The 16,003-nt window shown below is 48.5% G+C and overlaps 1 protein-coding gene across 1 annotated transcript; it reads left to right on the forward strand.

Moving 5' to 3' along the window:
- The first annotated feature begins 7,332 nt into the window (after positions 1-7,332).
- LOC114062927 (ovocalyxin-32-like) lies at positions 7,333-14,202 on the forward strand. The gene is made up of 6 exons (XM_027894871.1): positions 7,333-7,566; positions 11,064-11,126; positions 11,802-11,976; positions 12,587-12,723; positions 13,437-13,499; positions 13,618-14,202. The coding sequence occupies exons 1-6, from the start codon at positions 7,348-7,350 to the stop codon at positions 13,774-13,776; spliced, it is 816 nt and encodes a 271-aa protein (XP_027750672.1). The 5' UTR covers positions 7,333-7,347; the 3' UTR covers positions 13,777-14,202.
- Positions 14,203-16,003: the final 1,801 nt, after the last annotated feature.

Consider the following 16,003-nt stretch of genomic DNA (forward strand, 5'->3'; position numbering starts at 1 on the left):
CCCGAACCAGACCCTCCTAAACTCCTGTCCCTTCTTTGCCTTATTGGCAGATGGAGACCCAGCAAAAATAACAGAAGGGAAAAATCCCTTTGGTTTGATTTTCAGGATTGATCTTCTACCATCTCCTATTGGTTTTTAATACACAACATTTTTCTGTTTACCTTCTCTCATTTCCAACCTGCTCTGACTCCAGTGATGTCATGTCATGATCCTTTTTCATTATTTGTCTAAGAAAATGATTTCTACCCCACTAATCATGAGCATTGAGATCATTCCTGCCAGCAATCTGTTTGACTTCAGAGCAGGTGCTTGTGACTCTTTCCCTGGGACTGCCAAGCATTTCCTCTTTCAGCCAAGTGAGATATTGATACCACCCCTCCCCTCATTTCAAGTGTCTTGCTAAAAACAGGAGTTCTGCCTAAATCAAGTTTGCTCTGCTGCTTTAAACCCCTGCACTCAGTACAACTGGGCAGGGGTGCTTATTAGAACCCAGAAAGCTAGGAAAAAAAAAAGTCATTAAAAAATCAATTTTAAATCATAAAATCATTAAAATCATTAAAATAATTAATCATTAAAATAATTTTTAAAATTTAAATGATAAAGTCGTGAAAAAGAATGCAGTAAAAATAAAAATTTTAACGTTTTCAAGTGTTAAAAAATGAGAGTATTTTCACAAGCAGCGCCTTCTGAATGCAGTAAGAAAGGGGGCTTTAGGCCTAAAATGAGGTTTCCTTGTGCCCTCCAAAGGTGCCCACTGGAATACAGGTGTTTTCCAGGTGCTGGCAGTTACCTCGGTGAAGGGGCTCCTGGATCCAGAGGCCTGAAGTGCAGCCAGGGTGTTTTTCCAGGGGCAGGAAAAGGGCTGTGTGGCAGTGGGAGCGTTTCCCATGATTGTGCTTTAAATACACCCTGCACTCGCTCCCCTGCTATTGTTTTCCTGGTCCCCCCCTGGCAGCAGGGTCAGCCAGGACTGCATTAAAAACACAGAGCAAAATGGGAGCACAGCCTGCAGTTCCCTGCCTGGAAACTGCAGCAATCATTGTCTTGCACAGGCAAAAGGGAGAGTTCTCCCTCTTGTTGCTTTATAGAACACATTTCCCTCGAGTCTTCCGGGTTTGTTTGGACGAGACCAAGAGTTAAATACTATACCCTCAATTAAAAAATCATTCAGAGGGAAAATGGATGAGATCAGGGACTCAGGAAGGGAAGCTGAGCCCCAATATTCACAGTCATGGGTTGCTCCTCTCTCACCATACATTTCTTTCTTTCTTTCTAATTCATGTCCACGTGGCAGTGTTTTGTTTGGGAACATCTCACCAAAGCCTCTCTGAGATCCCAGCTCTTGGTTGTCCCTTGGATTCTTTGCAGGATAAACAGTTATTCCAGTGACTACAACGCTCAGGAAAGGCAGAACTGGCCACGCTTTTTCTTTAAGCCTCAAGCCTCACAGACATTTTCATTCTGCCTCCCCCACCCTGCTGCTGGTTAAGGAAGAAACCCAAAAGTTCTTAGATTTTTGGGTGAGGAATCAATGCCGTGGCTGTCAGAGCACCCTGACTAATCAAGGGAAAAAAAGAGCATTTTCTCCCAAGTTCTGGGGACACACAGGGATGCAGGAAAGGACAAAGGAGGAATTATTCCTAATCAGAACTGAGAAAACGAGATTATCAGGAGATGGAGCAATGATAAGAAAAATCCCTGACCAGTGAGAGAGGTGCTGAGAAAACAAACCACTCATTAGCATGTAAATGAGATATTATATATATATTAATTACCTAAAGACTCCAATGATTTCATTCCATGTTCATCTAATACTCAGAGTAAAAACATCATTCTAGTTGATTTTTAAGTTGCTAAGTGTTATCTACAACAACCAAATGTGAACCTCACAATGAAAACGAAGTACAACAGGGATGTTAATTTGTTCTTTGAAATAATTTCAGAAGATCCTGAAGAGCAACTTGCCTTTCTTGCTATCCAGGTGGCCCACCTGCTTCAGAACTGCATCACCTGGTGTGCAAATCGTGATCATTTCATAGCTGTGAGCTGAAAATTGGGTAAGAGAGTCACAGAATCACTCAGGCTGGAAAAGACCTCCATGAACATCAAGTCCAACCTTTTAGATATATATTTATATATCTACTAACATTAATGCAGGTTATACTGTTTAACCTTGAGCAAATCACTTAAAAAGTAAGTACAAAATTTGGTGTGAGAGGAAAAAATGCCACAGATAAATTCACAAATCTCTGAAACATCTCCATGCGACAGAACTCCTTCTTCCCAGAGAATTCACAATAAATTCTCCCCGTTTGCCAGCCTAAATACCACCCCTAGACACTCCAGGGAAGGTGTCAGTGAGGAATATTTGGGTGTGGTTTATCTTTGGTCTGAGAAACATCAGAAATTGTGAAATACCAAATATCAGGAGCACCTTTCAGGTCTGTTCAGGGACAGTGCAGGATCAGGGATCTTCCAGCTCAGCATCCAGAGAGGGCTGAGGGAACAGCGGGCACACAGAGGGGACAGATGGGAGGGGACAGTGAGCAAGACACTGAAAATGTGCTGTGATGGGCCCTTCCCAACACGTCACCTCAAGGTGGTTTGTGAGACAATGCCCTGGAATTCGGCAGAAGAATTCCCTCACCTGTCCTCGCCTTGTCTGAAACAGCCCCTGAGCCGTCACCCCCTTGTTGTGCAAATATTTAATGCCTTCTTTAAACAGGTGCAGCCCAACATTTGAGAAGTGATTGTTGTGTTGCAATCGCTGTTTAACGGTGACACTGCACTGAATCCTTACCAAATCAGCCCAGGTTTCGAGGGGGGGGGTTACTGCTGTCGGGTAAGTAAATGTTGACTCAAACAAACTGAAGTTGTGGGGGGTGAAAGGTTGTTCTCAGCGTCCACCAGGATCTACCTGCGGGAATTTCTTTGAAGCTGGGCTAGAGAAGCTCCATTTTTGGGATCTGGAGCTCTGTCCCACCACCTCTGGAGAGGCAGAACTGCTGTAAGAGCTGTCCAGGAGCCCACATTTCAGCTCTGATGGCTGCTTTAATCGCTGCTTGTTTCTCAACAGGCCCGAGCAAGTGCCCCCTGTTTGTTAAACCAGGCAGGGCGGTGACTGCAGGTTATTAATTGGTGTTATTTATTGCCCCTCTTTATTCTGGCTGATGCTATCTCTGGGCATGTGAGGGGATGTGTTTGCTGCTGAGTTTGTTTGAGTTGTCCATAACAATTTTTCTGTTCCATAACCAGTCCCAGAAGCAAAAGAAAATGAACCAAATAAATAGCTTTGCAAAATTATGCATGTCTCTTTTGAATGCCACAGGTAACAGTGATAACCTGCAATGATTTACTGCCCCTGTGTACAATACATGTCCTTTCACTTGCCAAGGGTTTAGGTCATTTCATAAATATTCCAGTTGCTTAGCACAACTTAATTTGGGGAAGTCCAGCAAACGAGGATCCTGCAAAAGCTCACGTGCTGGAGACTTTATGTCCACACTCAAAACACAATTATTTTGGCTTTAACACAACTTGCCCCTTTGTAAAAAGAATGGGGTCTGCCTCTGCTGACACTGAACATAAGTGTTTCCCTTTGAAAAAAAAAACAACAAACCTATCCATGATCTAAAAGTATTCAGAAGCCAAATTACCCTGAAAGAAAATGAGCCACACTAAACCAACACACATATTTTTGTGCCTAGAGGCAAGGCCAGCCCAGCAGTGCATCAGAAGATCAACTGTCCTCGATTTATCCAGCAAAATAGCTGGAGACTAGTTAACAATAAGATCTTGGGATTAATTATGGAGACTAAATCAAGCCATAACTATTGACGAGGATAAAGAAAAAGCCCTAAACAATTCAGTTAAAACCAAGTAACGGAGCTTGTTCTCAGTCACAGCAAGATGGCGAAGATAAAAGTGGAAAAGTTGCACAACAAAATAAACTGAATTTTGTCCACATTCACTGTGTGACATTCCAGTCATCTGGCAGTGATTATGAGCCAGTGAGGCCTGTTCCATACAAAGGGTATAGAAATAGCCTTCAAATATGAAACAAATTAGCAATAACTGGCCTCTAAACAAGCATTTGATGGATGAAAAGAGAAAACGCAAACCTCAGAATGCTTTGTGGTGCAGCTGCCTGAACCAACCCTCATTCCCGTTTCCAAAGGGTCCAAGTCAGCTGTGGCACAAGTGTGATGCAAACTTGGGATATTTCCCAGAGTGTCCTGGTTCCTGGAGGGGAACAGAGCAGGGAAGAGGGAGAGAGGCTCAGGAACAGCTCTGTCCTCTCTGAGCCTGGTCCAGGTTAACTGGGATGAGAGGGTGAAAATGCTAAAGGAGGACAAAGCCTACATACACCAGACTGGAACTAACCAGGATGTATGGAATCATGGAATGGTCTGGATGGGAAGGACCTGAAAGCCCAACCAGTCCATGGGCACCTTCCACCATCCCAGATTGCTCCAACCTGGCCTTGGACACTCCCAGGGATGGGGCACCCACAGCTTCTCTGGGCAACCTGTGCCAGGGCCTGCCCACCCTCCCAGCCAGCAATTCCTTCCCAATATCCCATCTAACCCTGCCCTCTGGCAGTGGGAAGCCATTCCCTGTGTCCTGTCACTCCAGCCCTTGTAAATGCTCTCTAACCATGTTTCTTGTAGCCCCTTCAGGCACTGCAAGGCCACAATTGGCTCACCCTGAAGCTTCTCTTGTCCAGGCGGGACAATCCCAACTCTCCCAGCCTTTCCTCCCAGCAGAGCTGCTCCATCCCTCTGATCAACCTGGTGTCACCTCTGGACTCGTCCCACAGGTTGGATCACTCACTTCAGCTCCTTTTGTTGGGATCTTCCACACTGCAGAGCTTCGTTTTGCTGTCACCCAAGAGCCTGAACCAGCCTACCTTGAGGCCTGGCTGCTGGAGGATGCACTTCCAGCTTTTATGGGTCAAACCTCCCCCCCAGGGCTTACAAAAAGTACCTTTTCTAGATGCTGTGGAGGCCCTAAAGCTGTGCTTGTCCATGTTTACAAACATCCCCCGCCTTGTTCAGCATTTGTGTTTTTGTTTTCCCCGAGTCAAATTGTTCTGTAAATTCAGAGTCCCGCTGGATCGACAGCAAATTACAGCAGCGTAATCCCTGCAGAAGTGTTGGAATCCCTGCAGAAGAGTTAGGAAACTGCCCCGGGATTGTCCCTGCTTTGTCACACGGGTTCTCTGCCCCTGGGCTCTCACAGCCCCTTTGTTGCCCTCGGGAGGAAGGAAACAACCCAATCCCTGCCTGATCCAGAGAGCAGGAAGAGGAGGGGAACCGAGGGAAAGGGAAGGGCACAGGGTCATGGATGGGGTCAGCATCACAGGGCTCAGCTCTGAACCTCCAGGCTTTTCCAGCAGGAGAGACAATGCTAGGTTTACAAAATTTTACCTCTTTTTAAGCTCTTACCTCTCACTCGAGCCTCCGGAGTGCCGCAGGAGCTCAAGCAGCAGAGCCGTGAGTGTGAAAGGTCTGTTCGGGGTGGGTCTGAGCCCTTCCCTGCAGCAGCTGCAGCACATCAGCACATCAGCACATCAGCACAGGGATGGGGCTGGGATCGCTCAGCCCTCACCTCCTGCCACCCCACCCTCCTTACATCCTGCACCACAGCTGTCCTCACCGCTGACCCTGCTTCCCTTCCACGGACCTGCACTTCCCCTGCTCCCCTTCCACGGACCTGCACTTCCCCTGCTCCCAGGAAATCCTCAGGGCTCCTCCTGCATCCAGGCTGCGCTGCGAGGGCACGAAGGGAACAGCGGGACACAATCGGCACTGCCCCGACCCCTTCCAGTGTCAGCTGAGGAGAATCCCTCACCCTTTGGATGTCGTTTGGAAAGGAATATCGGAGCTGTCGTCACAGCGAGGGTAGATGAGGAAAGGCCGGATCTCGGTTCCTTCCAGCTAGAACAGAAAATACCAGAGACAAACATGGCAAGTGTCCCAAGGAGGAAAAAAATTAGCCTGCTCCCTCTCCTAAATTTGACACCAGGCAGGGACACCTTCCACCAGTCCAGGTTGCTCCAACCCCAATCCAATCTGTCCTGTGTGATATATGGATGTGAAGATACCAACTCTTAATTACAGGATTTGTTTCAGGAAGAAAAAAATCAGAATCTCAAAGAAAATTAGGACAATTTACTGAGCTGTCTGGCACAGAAAACAGAGTTATAAAGAAGGATATTATACCTTTATTGTAATAGTTGTAATAATGTAAAAATTGTAGTAATTTCCCTCACTGAGGGAAGCCTCAGAAATACTGAATTACAAGTTCTATGAAAAAGCATTACAGTAATAAAAAGAGACTTAAAGCTCCACAGGAGACAGCTTAAGTCTTTAACCAGAATTCTGATTCACTTCTCTGAGGTCCCAGCCCAGAAATATTCCCCAGTACACATCCAGAAGCATAAAAATAGACTCCCAGCTGCACATGCAAATACCCCTTTGCTTGGATGGTAACAGAGCAGGTCATTAAAACCCAGCATTTTAAACACAGGAAGGGTTGCAGTCTTTTACATTTTACCACTTTCAGTCTCTCCAAGAGATGCTTCCAGGAGCAGCAAGGCAACAAGTCTCCCAAAAACCACCTTAAGGGAATCTGGCCGCTGTCTCTGTTAATTTTCTTCCCGTTACAAGAGATACGACCACACTGGTTCCAAAAACCTTCACTCAGTGAGATTTATTTCAGGGAGGAATGCTTCCCTCTGCTTCTCGTGCACAGCTTTCGGAATATTTCAGCTGTGTCCCGGGGAAAGCACGCCTGGGTTCTGAAAGGAGCCTTCTGAAGTAATTTTGGGAAGTGCTGAGTTGTTGTAATGCTGAGAAGGGGCTGAGTGTGGTTTTTTCCATGTAATTCCCTGCGTTTGTTCTGACCTGTGCCGTTGTGACGGCACATCTGTCTGGGAGCAGCAGATGTTGCTCTCCTCGCACAGATGTTGCTCTTGGCTGAGGGGTCCTTCTCTCAGAATCCTCACCCCCTCTTTATGTCCCACTCTCACCCCTCAAGCCCTTCATCTCCCCGGTCCCCCCCTCAAGTCCTGGCACCCCTCCATCCCCCCTGGCTGCCCCCAGATAATCCTCTCTCAAGTCCCCCTCCATCTCCCCTTAGAAACTCTGGTCCCCTTTGGACAACCCTGAAATTCTGGCTCCCCGCTCCCCCTCGGCCCCCCTGGTTCCTCCGCACCCTCCCCTTCCCTGTCCCGGTCCCCGCGGCAGGTGGGAGGGCTGAGGGAAGGGGAGTAGCCCGGGGCCAGGACTCTGCCCCGCTATTTGTGCCGGAGCTCGGCGGGGCCGCCCCAGAGCCTCCCGCACCATGCCGGGGCTCCGCACCGTGCCCGGCCCGCCCGCCTTCCTCCACCTCCTCCTCCTCCTCCTCCTCCTTCCCGCTGCCATCCCCGCCGATCAGCTGAGGCCCGGGAGCCGTCGGGCCGCGGTGGCAGCGGCGAGGGTGGCCCTGCAGTACCGCAACTTCCAGAAGGGCTCGCCCGGGCGGCTCTGGGCGCTGGGGCAGCTCCGCAAGGCCACCGTGAAGGTACGGGGGGAGCGGGGGCGGTGCGGGGGCTTGGAGAGACGGAACAGCAATTGTTATAGTGTTGTTGTTGTATATAGCTGCGATTAGCAGTAATTATTATGTTAATTGTTATTATGCATAACCTGAGGGTGCCCTCCCGCCCTTCTCGGGGTCCGCTGTCCCACTGCCCCTTCCTCGGGTGGCTCAGGGCACCTGGATCACCTCAGGGACCACTGTCCCAACTCCCCTTCCTCCGGGACACCTGGGCCCCCTCCAGGACGGCTGTCCCACCATCCCTTCCCCAGGGACAGCCGGGTCCCGTCGGGGGGTGCTGTCCCACCGCCCCTTCCTCAGACCGAGAGCTTCATCCAAAGGCGATGCAGTTCCCATCGGAAAACGCAGCTCTATCTTCCAAAAATCACGGCAAACTGAGGTGACAGGAAGGGGCAGGAGTCCCCGAGAGGAGCAGCTGCGGGGGCAGATCCTTCCCATCCTGGATCCTGTCAGGGATGCTCGAGGTGGTGTCGGGGTACCCACACTCTGCTCCCCAAAGGATGAGCACTGTGCTCTGCAGCTTCTCCTCCTCCAGCTTTGGGGGGTTTGTTTTACAGCTCCATCAGTTTCGGAAGGCAAGAAATCAGGCAGAAACTTCTGGGGAATGTTTGTCCCGGGCTGTAGATCCTGGAAGGAAAGCAGTGCCTTCCTGGAGAGCCGAGGGGATGAGATTTAAAGCCAGCCCTCGGGTCCTGCTGCTGGGCAGCTCCCTGAAGCTGCTTGGCTTGGATTCCAGAGGGCACTGGATTCCACTGGATCCTTTCCATGGCTCTGGAGACCTTACAACACTTGTCCTCCAGCATCTGCACGGCGTGTGCAGTCCAGACCCCCCTCTCCTAAAACTGGGAGTGTCAGATCTTCCCTTTCAAGAAAGAAGTTCTGAGCCAGCCTAAAAAGTTTAGGATGTGCCGTTGCAGTCATTACAACACCCAGCTTGATCCTCAGTCTCTCCCGTAAATCCCACTTGGCAATGGTTCCAAAACAATTTGAAGCCTGGCTTGTACACAGTATTTAACAGGTCAAAAGAATTTCCAGTTAAATCTGACAAAACACAAAATTCTGCGTGAAAATTCAGACTTTGGTGTAGTGCAAGGCTGAAAGACAAGTGTTAGCCCTGCCTGGGAATCCTGCTGTAGATTCATCTGGGATCCTGCCCTTTAGGTAACTCTGTGTTATCATCATTCCCAAATATGCCACTAAATATAACTTATTAGGTGCTGAGCATGGACGTGCTCGTGGGACATTCCTGACAGGAACCTCCTGTGCTGTTTTATACTTCTTTCCAAACAGAAAAATGCTCCTTCTGTATCTCCTGGGCAGTTTGCATGTGGATATATGGATATATTTCCATATATAAATACTTGTGCCTGGCTGAAGAACAAGCTGGCAGCGCTGCCATTCCCTGGGAAAGGGACTATCAGCAGGAAGGGGTTGGTGCAGATCCCCTCCCCAGCTGAATATTTGGGTCGTGGGGAGGGAAAGGGATTTTTCCCCCCACTCTCAGCCACCTGCCTCCTAATGTAGGAAAGAGAATAGTTGGTTTGTTGTAGAGAAGTGAAATTCCTCCTTACTTCCTCCCAGCTCTGGACGAGGAGCTCGCTGGAACCACTCTCCGCAGTTTAATTCCCCTTTTTCTTTGCACACTCTGTGAAAACAAGAGGAGAAAAAGTGCTGAACGTGGTCACTTCCTTCTTTCCTGTCCTCCACTGGAAAAAAAACGACAAGAATTTCCTGGAAGGAATGTGCTGGATTAGAGGAAGGCAGGAGACAGAAATGTTGGGGTTCAGGGGGTTTTTTGGTTTGTCTGGGGTTTAATAATTTTTTTTAAGCAGGGCAAATTTCCTATTGGTTACTATATCAGTGGATCTCATAAAAGCAGGATGGTTTTATCCTGGAATTCAATAATGAGCACTGCAGTTCAATCCTGACACTATTAGCCCACGAGCTGGTGAAACTGGTAATTGGAAACAGGGCTGGAGACAGTCCCCAGTCTGGAAAGGATCTTTCATGTTCAGGTAAAATGAGACTTCAGGGCTTTTCTGTCCTGCCAGCAAACAGCAGAGAGATGCCAAACGTGGAATAATGCCTGCCTTGCTGGTTGCTTTTTGTTTTGTGCCTTCTGTTTTCTTGAGTGAGGGTCCTCCAGGAAACAGCAGCTCATGGAATTGCTGAAGCAGCTGCACTTTAAAATACACTTTAGATAAGAAAAGTATTAGTTTATGCCAGCTGAAGATCCCAGAAGTCAGGAGGGAAGCTTTCCAAGCACTGATGTAGCATTTCCCATCCCAAGCTGTCCTGGAAATAAGAACCTAGGAGGAGGTGAAGGGTAAAGGTAAAGCCAGGTGATCTCGTGGCTAAACTGCAAACATTTGCTTAAATTTGTCCAAGAAAAAAAAAAAAATCCATCAGGAAAAGCTGCAAGGATTCCCAGCCCGGAAATAAACCAATCTTGTGACCCAGATATTCAATGGAAAAATGAATTACTCACTTGTTTTCTTCTCTTCTGGACACTTTTATCTTTGGCTGCTCTCAGATATCCCCGAAGCTCGGAGGAACTCGCACTCTGGGAGGGTTTACAGATGAGGGTGGGAAATAATATGGGAAGGCAAGTGATGTTTTCCTTCTCCCTTCTCCCTGGGGGGCTCAAAGAAGCCCCCCAAGCCTGAATCTGTATTTTAACTGTGGAGCATCATGGAAAGCTGTCTAGGCAGGAGCAGTGCAGAAGCAGCAGCAGTACCTGTTCTTGTGCTGTGGTGGAGTTGTTGCTAAATTTATAATATTTATAAATATTATATATTATTATTATATTATATATTATTTCTTATATTTTCAAGTCCTGACCCTTTCAGGTTCTCTCATGTGCACTGATGGCCCAAAGGGAACAGGCCTGGCTCACTGGGCTTAAAAATACCTAAATTTGATCAAATTAGGAATGTTATAAACCACTGCAAAAACAGCTCTAGGGTTGCTCTACAATAATTAGAAACTTAGACTTAACTGCAGTGGTTCCTGTGACAGATTAGACCCTTCTTTCTTATGATTTCATTTAATTACTGATTCTTTGGCACTCCAGGAAGTCAGTTCTTCCCATTTTGCTGTGCTCATGGCACATCCTCAAACAGAGATATTTCTGAACTCAGTCTGCAAGTTGGCAGGAAAATAAAAGACTGACCACGAAATAAAGAGCAGATAATGCAAAGACTTGTTACTGGGCTCTGCTCTTGCACAACTGGGTGAGGTAATCCCAGGGAAATGAGTGTTTTTCGTGGCCAACATCAAAAGGCAGTTTCTGCTCCAGCCTGCCTGGAGCTGAGACAGAAGATCCCACTCTGAAAGGCTCATTTGTTAACTGAAATCCTCAAGTTAAAAACCCCCAAATCCAAGAAAATTCCACTTTTCAGAGATGTTCATTTCTAAGACTTTTCAGGTGCTTTCCACGGTTGGCTGAACCTTTTCTCTTGCAGAACATCCCAGACCTGGGGCACAAGTATTACCTGCAGTTCAGCACAGAAGATTACAGGACTGGGGTGAGTTTGGGGTCCTCTGTGTTCCCCCTGACCGTGGGCACGAGGTGGAACTTCAGCAGCTCCAAAACAGGGCCATTTACCAGCTCAGTAAATGGATTTTTCCCAGTGGAAAGACCTTTGTGCTCCGCCCTGCCTGTCTGAGCACCTGAGAGATCATCAGCCCTCAGTCCTGCAGGATTTCAAGTCACACACTGTGCTTATTATCCCACTGCCCACACCCCAAAGAGGGGATCATGAGCTGACAGCTGCATGTTCTCCCCAATTCTAACCCCCTCCACTGTCCCTGTCACACTTGTCACCAGCAATGTCACTGCCCTCTTCCCTCACACACCGTTTGTGGAACTCAAACTGTTTTCAGGACTCCATCTGAAGCATTAGATTATTTCTGTTTCAAGGCTGAAGTGTCATCCAGTGAACGTCCCTGTTATCAATCAATGTTATTTCTTAAAACTCTCAAACATATTTCCAAGATGACTTGGTGCATTAATCAAAACCTTCCACGAAGTCCCTCCGGCCTCGAGGTTTTAAAACATTTATTTTTCTTGGGGGGGAAAAAAATTATATCCTTCTGAAGAAAAATTATATCCTGACCCTTGACCAGCTTCATCCAAAGAATGAGTTGCTGGTAACTAAAATCTTGACCAAAGGTAAGAGTTTGAAATTCTCCCTTGACAGGAAAACGCTGGGAACTGCCTGGCCACCGTGTTGTATCCAAGGAAAAAGACTCCTCCTGTTGTCAGCATCAAGTGCTCCAACACCAAAGACCAGAAGGAAATCCAGGAAGAGGACAACAGATTCTACCAAAGAATTAGGCAGCAAACCAAACCAATAACTGGGAGCAATATTCCAGGTATGTTCCTGCAGACAATCAGCTGCGTTTCACTTTGTCTCACAAAGACACAAGCAAACACTTGCACATTATTGACAGCAGCCCCCTTAAACCACAGGGCTGCCAAAACATTCCCCCTTCCAGGGGTCCTCTGGGAGAACAAACCCCCCTTGCATTGAACACTGGCATCAGCACCACCTCGGGAAGGTGGTTGGGGTTTAAAGGCACCATTTTCAATCCAAGTTAATGCAGAACGTCCTTCAGGAATAACAAGAGCCCAAAGCCACAACCTCCCCAGCCGCAGCTGGAAATTCACTGGGCATGACTGGCAGAACTTTTCCATCCTGGAAAAATTCTGTCTTTCCCTCCCAGCTAGGTAAGGGCTTCCATCATCCTGGACTGTGGGGTTCTCACCCCACTGTGGGACCCTGTGAGTGTTGCCTTTGGGCCACGGCAGTCCTGCCACACTTCCCTGCTTTCCTGGGATGCAGGTTTAGCATCGTGCTCCTCCCTTTTCCCTGGGACAGCTCAGGGGGAAGAGTCTCAGCCCAGGCCCAAGTGCTGTCTGGATGATCATTTCCCAGCTGAGCAGCCAGAGTGAACAGTGTGTGTATTTCTGTGTGCCCTGCAGACAGCTATGGCAACATTGAGCCTGCCCTGGAGCCAGCCTGGGCTCTGGCTGTCGCTGGCAGCAGCTCCATCATGTGGGAGAAATCCACAGAGGACCTGGGATACTTCCTGGCACAAGTGAAGTCGGTGAAGCAATGGGTGAGTGGGGCAGGGAGCAGAACCCCCCAGCTCTCGCTGCTCTAGTGGGTGGGATCCCCCAAACCCCAGGGCCTCCCCTCCACCAGCATTTCCACCTCTGGACAGGCACTTTGTCCAGCTGTTGGTGGGAAAACTTTACCCATTTGGACAAAATTCGGCTTTCCTTGTTGCATGACTGGCATCTGCAGGTCCTGCAGTTCATCAGCCCCTCACCAAGTCCCTCCCACACCCCCTGACCCTTTGCCAGGCTCAGGCATCATCAGGCTCAGACCTGGCACAGATACCTAGCTTGGGGAGCAGATCTGCCCCCCCCAGCATATCAAACAGCAGCTCCCAGAGCTCTGTGTCCCTGGGATCCACAGGCAGGACCCAGTTTTTGCTCCAATCAGCACAAGATTTCTCTGAAGGAGAGATGAACAGGCAAATTCATCAAATTCATCAGAGGGTTAAATCCAATTAATTGGCACCTGAGCCAGCCTGGTTTCATGGCAGAGTGGGGCTGCAGAGCCACACAGCAGTCATTGCCTTCGAGAATTCCATGCAGGAATTGCTCATAATTCCCTGTCCTTCCATGATCAAAACCCACCTCACTCCAGTCAGCAACCACAGTCCCTGAGCAAGCTCAGTACAGTCAAGTAAATCAAAGCAGAAACCAAACTCCAACCATACAAACTTGTCTTCCTGATAATCCTTTTTTTTGTTTCCATACCCAGATGAGGAAAGATGATTTCATTGAGTTTGATTACACCGTCCTGCTCCATGAAATGCCAACACAGGTAAGAAACGGGGGCATGACCCCTGCCTTCCCCAGGAGCTGGGCAGTGCAAAGGTGCTAAAATAAGCATCAAATCAGTATTTCCCTGTAACAGAGGTGTTTCTCCATCCCTTCTGCAGGAGATGATCTCCTGCCACATGCGCCTCACGTGGCTCCCGGGGCACCCTCTGAGAGAGAAACACTTCTGTGCCTCCCAGAACCACGGGCTGGAGGAGGGATCCGGGCTGGGCTCGGGATCAGCTGCTGGGCTTTCAGAGGAAAGGGGGACCAGCTCCTGAGGGAGATCCACACCATTCCTGCATCCAGGGAGCACATCCCTGTGCTGCCAGAGCTGGAGCTGGGACCGCTCTCCCACCCCGGGCAGTGATTGGGATGCTTTCACTACTCTGTTCTGTGCCAAAATTAACTCCTGTCCCTTCTCAAACTGCAAGACTCGAGTTCTAGAGAGTTCTACCTGAAGCCTTTGCTACTCCACACCTACACAGCTGAACACACCCAGGTTGATTCCTTGTCACTGATTACCTGTAACGTAGAGTTTGTAAACAAAGTTAATATATTGGGGGGAAAAAAAATCGCCAGGAAAGCCTTCATCTGCCACGAAGAAATCTTTGCCTACTGATTTTTTTGGGGGTCATTTTTCGGGATGGAATCGTGCTGGTTTTCAACTCAACCTCTCCAATAAACCAAATGCCATCACTCAGGGGCGAGGCTGGGTTTTCTTTCACTGTGCTGCTCTTGCACCCCAGGTTTCCACCTTCTCTGCGAGCTCAAACCAGAACAGACCTGCAGAGCCAGGAAGGCTCCAGATGGATGGATTCCCATCCCCTGAATTTGGGATGGGCAGGACACCCATCAAACAGCTCTTCTTAGTTCCTGCCCTGTCCTGTTCCCATCCTGACCACCACAAAGTCCTGGCTTTGTCCTTTGCCACCAAATTCTCCACTTGGGTTCCCAGTAGATCCACTCCCATCCCACACTCCTCCCTGAGATTGTGCCAAACTGTCTCAAATTCCCCTTTTTTCTCCCCATTTGCCAGGTTTCTGCCAGGATAGATTAAATCCTTACCAAGAACACCCACCCCATTCCTGAGGAAAAAAGGTGCTGGGATGGCTGTTCTCTGGGATTTGTGGTGGTTTGCATTATCCTGGATCTGTAACCAGCAATAACAATGATCCCAGGGTTTCACAGGACAGTTTTCCCTGCAGGTATTTAGGTTGGGTGATGCCAACCCCACAGACTCCAGGGTTTTACACACACAGATTATTCAACCTGATTTCCTGATTAAAGCTTTTTCTCTCAGCACACCACAATAAATTCAGGGCAGCAGCACCCCACATCCTCCTGGGGTTTTCTTTTGTGCTGGTGGAACATTTCTCCTCATCCAAAGCATGAAATCAGAGCCGAGAAGTTCAACAGTTCTTAAAGAAGCTGGTGATTAAAATAGTTTTTGGGGATATAAACAAGAAAATAGGATGGATTTTGCACTTTGGGGCTCTGCTTTAGCGTCCTTACCCTGTTTTTGCCACGGCTCTGCAGACCTAGACCAGAGGATTGGGCACTTTCCCATCACCAGGTCATGTAACTCCAATTACTTCCCAGCAACACCAACTTACAGCAGTTAAGAAACTCCACAGGAACTTCTGGAGAAGCAGCAAAGCTGCTGGAATTCTAAGGCAGCTGCTTTTAGGCCAAGATTTCAGCCTAGAACTTAAAATCATACAGCAAAATTCTTGGGGTTTTGTTTTTTTTCCAGACTTGTGGAGCAGCAGCCCATGTGGCAGCACCCACGAGCCAGGAATTCACACACCACACTGGCCTAAGCAGAGCATGAAAACCAGAAATACAAATAAAATCCCAACCACCCCATCCATCCCTTTCCTGTTTCCACACTGCTTTCATAAGCCAACCCTAAAGTTTGGTAAAAGGTTTGTTAAAAGGAAAATCTCCCAAGGCCTGAGGAGTTGCAGGGCTTTTCTGGAAATCAATCTCCTCCTTCCCATGGAGCTGCAGGGTCCTCGCTGTGTCTCTGCAATGAGTCAGCAAGATTTTAGTCAAGTGATTCCAGCACGGGCTGGACACACCCTCAGGATTGGGACATTCTGGGAAGAGAAAGCTCTGCTTGGGTTTTCTAACAGAGAGCCAAAGCCAAGTCCATGCGATGAATCCACATCACCAAGCCCCTGCAGGAATTCCAGGCTGTTCCCAGCTTTGGGAAGGGTTAACTCCTACCAGCACTCTTGTCCACTCTCCAGGGAAAAGCAGATTTGGTGCCAAGGCAGTGGCACTGAGCGATGGCTTTGCCTGGTGGGTGGACACTGGGGAGGATCCTGTGCCATTTCTGGAGGATTTGGAAGGGAAAAGTGGCATTTTTCCCTGGAGGGAGGCTGGGAGCACCCTGTGAGGTGATGACAACTCACCCACCCCCTGTGCCCGTCCTGCAGCTCTTACCTGACTCTCCCGCCTCAACCTTTTCGAACTTCCCAAACCTGATTACACAATAACGAT

The sequence above is a fragment of the Empidonax traillii genome, unplaced genomic scaffold (assembly GCF_003031625.1).
Source record: "Empidonax traillii isolate 1590-97213 ecotype Southwest subspecies unplaced genomic scaffold, ASM303162v1 scaffold444:size1099390, whole genome shotgun sequence".
NCBI classification, from domain to species: Eukaryota; Metazoa; Chordata; class Aves; order Passeriformes; family Tyrannidae; genus Empidonax; species Empidonax traillii.

Coding starts and splice junctions, on each gene's coding strand:
- LOC114062927 (XM_027894871.1), top strand. CDS start 7,348: ATGCCGGGGCTCCGCACCGTGCCCGGCCCGCCCGCCTTCCTCCACCTC. Junction 7,567..11,063: donor TCCGCAAGGCCACCGTGAAG/GTACGGGGGGAG, acceptor TTTCTCTTGCAG/AACATCCCAGACCTGGGGCA. Junction 11,127..11,801: donor CAGAAGATTACAGGACTGGG/GTGAGTTTGGGG, acceptor CTCCCTTGACAG/GAAAACGCTGGGAACTGCCT.